We start from the raw sequence: 10,357 nt of genomic DNA, 5'->3' as shown, positions 1-10,357 counted from the left end.
TGTTTGTTCAATATATAAGACAAAGAGTAAGCAATGATGTGACAGTGGAAAAGTATAATATTTTGCAGATTATAAAACTATCCTGAACATATGTTTTTTTGTTACTGGAGACAATTTTACTTTTGCTTTTGAAACTTGGTGTAGATTAACTACACAAATTTCAGGATTTTATCTAAGAATTCTCAACTGTCCAAAATTCTTAAACTCCCTTCTTTATTATCATTTGGCAGAGATATTTCTTGTATATTCCAACAAGTATTGCAATCACTTTATTGCTAAATAGATATGCTCGAGAAAACATGCACTTAACATCACAACATTTAACACTTAGCCCTTATTAACATTCAAGAGTAAATATCTCTAAATTATACTTGGAAGACATCTCCAAAGCCAATTACTAAATTAAAAGGCTACTAAGAAAGGATGTTGAATACAACATATGTCTATGTGGAACAATACTTCTGTTACAAGAAAATAACCCACAAATTCTAACATATCAATAAAAAAGTTTCCACCTTATCACTTTTCTCATTTTGAAAGCCACTTTTGATTGTCATTGCTTGTTGTGGTAGCAATTCTGTGTTTACAGGTACACAATCATCTTTGCTCCCTTCTGCAACCAACAGAAACAGTGGGAAAACAAACTAGACATTTCAAAATTATACAGTTAGCCTCAGATATTTTCTCTATTAGATGCATAAGTGATAATAAAATAGAGGAAAAGTAAAGTAGAAATAAAAAGCAAACATACATTAAACCAGAATATATTATAAATATATATATATATAATTTTAATATATTTATTATATAGATATAATTCAATATATAAATATATATCTACAAACATATATATATATTCAGGTATAAAAGGGAGCTTATAGGAATATGGGCTTCACAGACAAAAGCAAAAGGGCAATAATTACAACTTGCAATGAGGTAAGTTTTCTCTGGAGATATGGCACAAATTTTCACTATAAGGATGGACAAGCACTGGAAGAAGTCACTCAGAGAACCTGTGGAATCTTCCACCTTGAACTTTTTCAAACCTCAGCTAGATAAGGTTCTCAGTAACCTGACCTAACTTTGAAGTTAGCTCTGCTTTGAGCAAGAGGTGATCTTCCATGGTCCCTTCCAAACTCAATTACTCTATGATTTTTTGTGAAGGGAGGGGTGGATTTCTATGTGCATGAGAGATAAAATGGTGATTGCATAAAGTTTAGGGCACATGATGTAAAATCTTTGTAAAAAAACTATGCAAATACCAGCTCACCATTTCATCTTTGCGTTCTTGTTGAGGCCATATTCAAGCAAATTTAAACCTATATATGTGTAATGCAAACCTCCTCTGTAGCTCTAGTACCATGAAAAGCATTGCAAAACAGAAAGCCTGAACTTTGGTATACATTAATTTTTCAGTAATTTTCTGACCTATATTCTGGCAAACTAAAAACATTATTCTCCGAAAGAAGTGAATTTTTTGCAGCTGCCTAGCTGGAATTTGAACTCTCACCTTCAGAATGCAGTATCCACACAGGCGGACACTGGCTCTTGCACACTCCAAGAAAAACATCTTGTCCAAAACTGGCAGGCAGGAACTGGTAGCATGGTGCCAGTCCAAACTGGGAAAGGAGAAAAAGGAGTATACACACCATTTAGAACATATTTTTCTTACTATTTTCTGTTTTTTTTTTTTTTTTTGAAAGAGCTGAAAATTATATTTGAGAGCTGCAGAAGTTCAGAAGTTATTTTAGAGATGTTAACCCTTTTCCCCCATCTTTTCTTCTCTGAGCCCTTAATAAAAACATATAGCTTTGATGAATTGATGAATTTGTTCTTTAGGCAAAACACTCATGGACACTGTTGGAAGCTCTGCAAGAGCAAAATCTGCACAAGGAGGTAAAAAATCGAGGAGTTTGATCATGTTTCAGAGAGGCAGGAGAGTCAGAAGGATGTCAATCTCTTGATCTCCCCAGGGTTTGAATGGAAGAGGTGTGGTGTTGCAGAGGATATAATCATGCCACAGTGTGGGTGTGCAGAGGTGTGCAGGGCAGTCCTCTCAGCCTGTTGTCGGAGCTGATGGGTTTTACAGGATTGACAGATCATGAAGGCTGGCAGGGACCGTGGGAGTCCTGAGTGCAACCCCCTGCTAAAAGCAAGTACAGTCAGCAGAGGCCAGACCAGGCTGCTTAAGGCCTCATAGGAGGGAGAGACCACAATTTCTCTGGCCAAACTACTTCCAGTTCTTCTTCATCCTCGGAGTGAAAATTATTTTCTATTATACCCAGCAAAAATCTCCCATTTTAGTACATGACCACTGTCTCCTGTTCTTTTGTCCAGCACCTCCGTAAGGATCCTGGCACTTCCTGCTTAGGAACCTCCTCATAGGTGTGGAAATAAATGTTTGGTCTCCTTTAAATCCTCTCCTTCAGGGTGATCAAGCCCAGCTTCTTCAGTTTCCTTCACAGGACTAGTGCTCCAGCCCCCAAACATTGTGGTTTTCCAGTAGTCTTGCTCTCATTTGGGGAGACAGTATTCCATTATTTTTATTATTTCAGATGACATTTTGAAGAACTAATGAATTAAGTATATTTTAAGAATTTAAAGAAGGTAAAATTTGACTTAGAAATAAAAAAGTTTGAAGCTGGACTTTATATAAATATATTTATTTTTGAAGGTTAGATATAAATCTTGTCAGATTCATTCTTTTCTTTCACTGAAAATAAATATTTGTCTTTTCTCCTGCAATGTAAGGCTGGTAAGCATTACATGTTATTGATGAGATTCTAGTCTTAGGAAAGATCATGACTTGGACATAGCAATGAGTTACCCAGTTATAAGAATATGGAGAAATTTCTTCTAAAGTAAACCTTAGTGTTGTTCATTTTAAGATGATGAAGTCAGGATACTTACATATCAAGTCCTAGGGAGCCCAATAAAGAATGGAAAGATTCAATTACAATTACTTAATATTGCTAAAGCAGCAGTTCTTCGGCTTTAATACAGCTGAAATGTAAAAGGTAAGATCTTTTACAGTCAGTGAAACCTCTGTAGAGCACAACACACAAAAATTAATTTTCTATGAACTGAAATTTAGATCTAGAAAATATGATTTCTGAACAGCATGTAATGAATCCTCTCAGCACTATTCAAATACATTAATTTGGCTGCTAAGAGTTTTGAGTAATCTGTGTAAAATACACCTGTTCTTAGCTATCCCCATTGCTAAAGCTGTTGCCCAGACTGTCATGATCTGGTATTTCAATTATTGCCACATCATCCACCTGGGCCTTGACTAAAGCATTATTTCTATGGCTATGTTAATTGAACATGCTCAGATAATTTTCCCAGTTCCTCACTGTGACAAAACCAGCCTTAGAGTGAGTGCAGTGTTCATTGGAGCTGCGGTATACGAGGTGCTGTACCTACAGTCAATTCCTCTCTGTTAACTGAAGCTGCAGAGACAGAGATCTACCATGACCTACAGAACTCATCCCAGCTCTTTGCCTTTCTCTGACTTTTAATCTCTTGGAGCCCCTGCCTTTTTTTCCCTCTGACTGCAAAAAATGTTCTGGGCTCTGCAGACTCTGGTTTGGCTTCCAAGCCACTGACACCACACTTGGAGAGATATCAGTCTTTTTGAATGACAGCTGGACACCTGTCAGAAAGTCCTTTCATACTTTTATTTCATACTTTTGTTCCTGAAGTGGAGCTGTGTTAGTGGGGAGGTCCTGGTATCACTGGTTGCCAAAAGGACTCCAAGAGTCTAAAAAAATGGTGTAGAGTCAAAGTCGCATAATTTGTAGATGTGAAACAGTAAAGGAAATTAGTTCCTGGAGTCCTCACAAAAGTGTAGTTAACACCTTTGCTTGATTTCCCCTTCTTGTAGTTTGATCTCTCTCTCCCTGGCATTAAAGCTTGGGAGGTCTCTAGGGTGCTGGACACTTCTTATTTCTGCACCAGGAAATCTCAAGGACATACTCTAAAGTTAGTGCAAAAAGTCTCACTTTTAGCTGTCTAGGGTACACAGCATGTCACATGAAACATGAGTGGATACAGGGACTACACGTATTGTAGAGCTCCAGCTGACAGTAAACACACTTGGCTGAAATAAAATATGGCACCAGTTGCAACAAGTTTTACAGAAAAGTTTCACTGTGTAAGCAGATTGGGCAAAATAAAGACCATAAACCACATATACACGTGCCTTTTTTTGGCACTCTTTCCCTTAGCATCCACTCCAAACCCACTTGAATACCACTGACACTGAGCTAGACTGATCTTGACTGACTTGAGTTGTTAGATCTGTGTTTATTAGTTGACAGGTCACATCTTTGTCGTTCTTAGATTATGACAACATTAAAAGATACTGATGTTCTGCATAGCACAGTGGAATCTCACACACTGTAACTCCATCATGACAGTTATAATAAATAAATATTTTGCATCAGAAAATACTCATATCATAGAATCATAAAATGGCTTAGATCGGAAGGGATGTTAAAGAACATTTAGTTCCAGCGTTCCATGAGACCAGGTTGCTCAGAGCTCCATCCAGCCTAGCCTTGAGCATTTCCAGGGATAGGGCAGCCACAGCTTCTCTGTCTCACACCCTCACAGTAAAAAATTTCTTCCTAATAGCTAATATAGAACTACTCTCTTTCAGTTTGAAGACATCCCCCTTTGTGTCACTACAGCCCCTTGTAAAAATTCTCTCTTTTCTTGTAGGCTCCCTTCAGGTATTGGAAGGGTGCAATTAGGTCACCCCAAAGCCTTCTCTCTTCCAAACTGAATAATTCCAATTCTCTCAGGCTTTCCTGAAAAAGTGCTCCACCCCTCTAATTGTCTTGGTGGCCTCCTCTGAACTCACTCCAACAGGTCAGTGTCTTTCCTGTGCTGTGAACCTCACAACATTCCAGGTGGGTTCTCATGAGAGCAGAGTAGAGGGACAAAATTGTCTGTGTTGACCTGCTACCCACACTGCTTTTGATGCAGCCCAGGACATGTTTGTCTTTTTGGGCTGCAAGTGCATTGTCCAGCCATGGACAATGTCTCATGTTCAGTCTCTCATCTGCCAGCACCCCCAAGTCCTTCTTGGCAGGGCTGCTCTTGTATTGGTATTAGGGGTTGTCCCAATCAAGGTGCAGAACATTGCATTTGGTCTTGTTAAATCTTATGAGATTCCCACATGCCCACTTCTCAAGCTTGTACAGCTCCCTCTGGAGAGGATATCTGAGAGCTTGGGAAATTCAGGACTCAATCTCATATGCCCCTATTTATTTCAGGCAAGTTATTTACCCTTTTTGTAAGTCAGTCTTCAGTATGGAAACTGGTGATACTGATCCTTCTCTGCTCCAAAGGAATATTATACAATAAATGCAGTCAAAAATTCTGAGGTCTCAGGATGGTGTGGCAAACACCATACAGTCAGACTTCACTTATCTATGGTTAGATTGTTCAGGCCATGGATGAAACGCCAGCTTGGGTTTAACACTAGATACTAGCTCAGGCACAGTGGCACATGAAAGGAGTTACGCTCTTTCTAAGGCCAGCTCTGCTGTGGAAAGAGTACATCTGCTTTTGTGAGAACCTAGCTGGCTCCATCCCGAGGCAGCTCAGGTATTTCAGCACCAGAATTATTGGCACAGGCTTTGGGGGAGGGGGCAAGAAGGAGGAGCAGAAACACCCAGCACAGACCCAGCCTTGATCCTGGATCTAGCTGATTTTATTAGACTTGGCTTTGCACCAGCTGTACCAGATCCACGCTGCCTCCCAGCTTTTGCACCTGCTTCACAGAGCCCCAGGTCCTACGGGGCTCATTAGGTCAGGGATGAGAACCACAAGCAAAGAGTCATGGTCTGTGCATACCTGGCTGGGGAACAGCCTGTGAGTGAGGAGCGGAGAAATAAATGGCACTGTGGACTCAGTGTAGTGGATGTTATGAGGAATTAACAGATCTTCCTGTATCAAAACGAAATTCACTTGGAAACTCTTGGTTTTCCCCTTGTTTCAACCTTCCTTATATGTACTATTGAGATTCCCATTTTACTAACTTTACAATACCTTTGTCAAGTTGAGATGTGGTTAGAAAGAAGTACAAATCACTTACTGAAGTCACACTTTAGGACTTCCAGAGCCATTTTGCCAAGACAATGAAAGTGGTTCTTCAAGGAAGAGACTTTGAAATATGTGAGATCAGACTTTAGGAAGCCAGAAGGAAAGAGAGTGGAGGGGCTGTAGGCAGAATAAATCAATCAAGGTCTTAAATCCAGGCTTGAAAGACATAGTTATCAAGAAGAAAAGAAAAAGGAAAGGAAAAATAAAAAAGAGAGAAAGAACAGGGCTAGAAGTGAGGATAACTAAGTTTCCCCAGGCTGTAAGCAGGGCAGAGAAAGAGAAAGGACGAGGAGGCTTTGCGGGGAGAGGGAGAAGCCCGCCGAGGAAGAGCCTGCAGGCAAAAGCATCAGCGGCTCCCGGGCCGGCCGGCGTTAGGGCCCGGCGGGGCGGGGGCGCGGGCCGGGCGGGCGGCGCCAGGGCTGGGCGGCGGGAGGACCGGGGCCGCGGCACCACCCACGGGCCGCGGCACCACCCACGGGCCGCGGCACCACCCACGGGCCGCGGCCCCGCGCCGCCGCGCATCCCCGCGGAGCCCGCACCCCGCCGCCCGCGCCCCCGCCCCGCCGCATAAAAGGAGCGGGCGGAGGCGGGCGGCCGGGGGCCCGGCGCGGACACCGCCTGATGTGCCCGGGAGCCCCCGCCGCCCGCCCCGCCGAGCGGAGCCGCGCTCGGGACGGGGCGGCCGCGGGAGGTGCGGGGGGACGGCTTCGCCCCGCCGTGCCGCGACCTGAGCGCGTGTGGGCGGGGAGCGCCCCGCGCCGGGATGGATAAATAGCGCTGTCCCCCGGCTGACAGCCCGTCCGGGGCCGGGGCAGCGCTCGCCAGCTGCCGTGGGACGGGCCTGGGGCTCTCGGTGACTCCGCTCCACGGCCCCGCTCCTGCCCCGACACGGGTTGTGATTTTTCTCTGTCTGTCTGCTTGCTTTTGGGGAGAGCCAGAGCAGTGCAGGACCAGGAGAGCCCGGGTCCCAGCTTTTCACCTCTCTCTCCCTGCAGCACAGGGGAGATGCTGGAAGCGGCGGTGAGTTCGCAGCGCCCGAGGAGGGCGGCAAGAAGCGTGTAAACTCCTGCGGTCCCCAGCGGCAGCCGCTGCCCCCGACCCTCCGCCGGCCCCTCCTCGCCCCGCACGCCGCCGGCCTCGCCGCCCCTCGCTGTCGCCGGAGGAGGCTGCCCACCCCAGCGGCCCAGGATGCAGTTTCGCCTCTTCTCCTTTGCCTTGGTCATCCTGAACTGCATGGATTACGGCCACTGCCAGCCCGGCCGCTGGAGACGCAGCAAAAGAGGTGAGTGGCGTCGGCTGCTCAGGCGGGACGCCTGCCGGGGCAGCCGCGGGACGCCGCGGGGAAGGGCCGCTCTCCGGCAGGTGAGGCGCTCCGGCTCCGCGGGCCCCGGGCCGGCACGTGGGGCGGCAGCGGGGCGAGCCCGGGGCCGCGGGGCCGTGCCGGCGGGGCCAGCGCTCCGCGGGGCTGCTCGCCGCCCGCTGCTGCGGAGGGCGCGCCGGGAGCGGGCGGAGCGGCGCGGACGTGAGCTCCGATGGGGAGGGAGCGGCCGGAGCCCGGGGCAGCCGGGCACGAGAATGTCGAGCGGCAGGCGCACGGCCCTCGGCCGCACGGCGGGTCCTGCCCCGGGCCGGTGCAGCCGGGGTCTCGCTGGAGCTGCCCGCCGCGGGAGGGCCGCAGCGGGCAGGGAGGTCGCTGATGTCGCCGTCGCTGCTCGTCCAGCGGCTCGCGGCTGCCGGGGGATCGCTGTTAGCCCGCGCAGCTGGAGCCGCATGTCCGTGGGACGGACTTGGAGGCTGCTTTCTCCGGACGATTCCAGACGAGAAAGGCGGCTTTTCCCCTGCCATCCTCCGGCACCGCCGTGCCGCTCCCGCGGGGTTTGGCCACCGGGAGAGCCGCGGCGGCGGAGCGCACCGCGCCATGCCCAGCGCCCAGGGGATTTCTGTGCCGCCAACTTCGCTGAAAACGTGCAGAGCCCTTTGAGGAAGGACAGAAACGGGGCGTTGGGATTTATCGCTGATGTCGGGATGCCGGAGCTTGGGAGCCGGAGCGGTGCAATATGCCAGTACAGCTCCCGTGTGGACAGAGAGGTTACTGCAGCGCCTTCCGGCTGGCAGCCTGGCCCAGGCTTCGTCTGTTTATTTATTTATTTTTTTTCCCTTTTGAGTGGTGGGGAAGTTCACCTTATTATAAAATGCTGTATTACCCACATATCCTGAATTATTTTTCGTTGCCTTTTCCTGTTATTTTCTCGGCCGTGCATCCCCTTTGCGTTTCTAAAAGTTCGCTGAAAATCAGGTGGCTCAAGCTGCTGAGAAATTTGTATTTCTGAAAGAATTGCACTTTTAGTGGTATTATTTGGAAGGGGAGGGACTTAATATCTCCAGTGTTAAGCTACTACAAATAGTAATAAAACTGTGACAAGAAAATAGTTTGCACTTTCATGCATATATCACCTTCAAAGTAGGTACAAATAAAATTGTAAGGCCGTTTGGTTTTGATGGTTTCCAGAGTTTAATTTATGTGTGTGTGGCTAAAACGATAGCAGTCCTTTAAAGTGACCAGACTATCTGTGCTAACAAAGGGTATACTGTGTCTTTAATTAAATGTGGAACTACTTAGAGTGCTGGCTAGACAGCGGAGGGTGATAGTGGTATTTCTGCTTTACAACAGAGCTTAAGGGCTGCATTGTGGGACTACTGAAATGAATAGACATCTAACTCAAGTTGTGTGAATTGTCCTCTTACAAAAACTTAAGCTGGTTTTAATTGATCTCATGTTCACTGATTGATCCTGGACCAATTGTTGTGCTTGTTCAACAGTTGGCTTTTCCAAAGGAGATTGATTTAAATTAGGTTTTAGTTTAATTATGGGATAAATACGATCAGTATTGACTTACTGGCTCTGTTTTGTGCTATCACCTATGGGTTTTGTTTTGGGCTTTGAAGAATGCAGTCTTTTTCAGTTAATAAGTATAAAGAAGTAAGCATAGCCAGTTCTAAGCGCAGAAAGCAGAATCTAAGAATGTATTGAAATTATAATAGGTATTTGCCATGACACATCCAGTCTGAAGTAATGCTTTCGTACAGGACTCAAAATTCCAATAATTTCACAATTTTTCCATATCCCATCTGCAAATAATCAGGCAGTCACTGTGGGGTACTGGCAGTTAAAATTTCTCTGGCATTCTGTTTTGTCTGTTACATGATCTCAGATGCTCCATAATATAGTTTTCTTAATGAAATATAATTTTTGGCATAGATTAAGTCTCCTGTGTGGTAGGAATCAATTGCATTCAGTCTGGAATTATGGGCAAATATCACGTGTAGCTGATTTTTTTAAAGCAGTTAAATGTACAATGGACTTTAAGTGTATATGCCTGCATTGGCATTTGCTTGGATTCGTTGCTGATGCAGAATACTCTAATAAAGAAGACTTCAGTAAATTTGGGGAGGTGTTCCCAGAATTCCTCATTCGCCATCTGCTTGCAATCCTTTCCCAAATCAAGGCTTGCAAAATTGCAGTAAAAGTGGAATAATAAAATAGAGTTTAGAAAGTGATTCCTACCTTGCATTGATTTGTGTTTTGTTAGTCAATGTCACTTCACTAATTTTTTTTTTGTAAATACGTAATAATCAACAGGCTCTGCTTATTCCACCGCTGCTCTTAAGTTACTTTTTCAGCTCATTAGAATATTGCTTTACATAGTTACTCAGAACAGACCCTTACTTTCCTTAAAACACCTCACCAAAGTCTCCCTCTGGAAGTCGCTGCTCTGAGCAGGATTAAGGCCTTTTTGCCTTTCCTGCAGAAGATATTTGAAAACCCATTTAAGGGTTACCTAGCTTAAAGCTTGATGGTGTAATATCACAGCTGGTTTAGCCTAATCTTTCCTTTTCTTGTTGCATTGTGTAACTTGTTTCTTTGTTTCTCTTGTAAGTCTTCTTCAATGAAAATTTATATTTATTTTTCAGATTTCTCTTTAGCAATCAATATAAGATGGGCAGCTTCATGTCTTAGCATTTCACTGAATGTCACAGGGTGTGAAAGACCAGTGATTTTTCCCTTTGAGATGTAATGAAAACAACTTTTCCAAAGAGTACTGCAAGTCAAAATGGGGGTATATAGAAATGAAGATTCTCAGGGAGGTGTGATGGTATTCTGCAAAAGTTTTGACAGAAGAGAATACAGGGATCATTATAAACAGCCATCAAAAACCAGATGCTAACAAAATTCCTCAAGGGA

The 10,357-nt window shown here is 45.2% G+C and overlaps 1 protein-coding gene across 1 annotated transcript in view; it reads left to right on the top strand.

Moving 5' to 3' along the window:
- Positions 1 to 6,785: 6,785 nt before the first annotated feature.
- Positions 6,786 to 10,357, top strand: part of RSPO2 (R-spondin 2) — a 99,072-nt gene continuing 95,500 nt past the window's right edge. Inside the window, exon 1 of the mRNA XM_021546429.3 lies at positions 6,786 to 7,396. Within this exon, the coding sequence (XP_021402104.1) occupies positions 7,303 to 7,396 (94 nt within the window). The 5' untranslated portion in view covers positions 6,786 to 7,302. The remainder of the gene's footprint in view (positions 7,397 to 10,357) is intronic.

This window comes from Lonchura striata, chromosome 2, assembly GCF_050655825.1.
Source record: "Lonchura striata isolate lonStrDom1 chromosome 2, ASM5065582v1, whole genome shotgun sequence".
NCBI classification, from domain to species: domain Eukaryota; kingdom Metazoa; phylum Chordata; class Aves; order Passeriformes; family Estrildidae; genus Lonchura; species Lonchura striata.
Note: the sequence above shows the minus strand (reverse complement) of the source record. Positions and strands in the feature narration are given on the sequence as shown.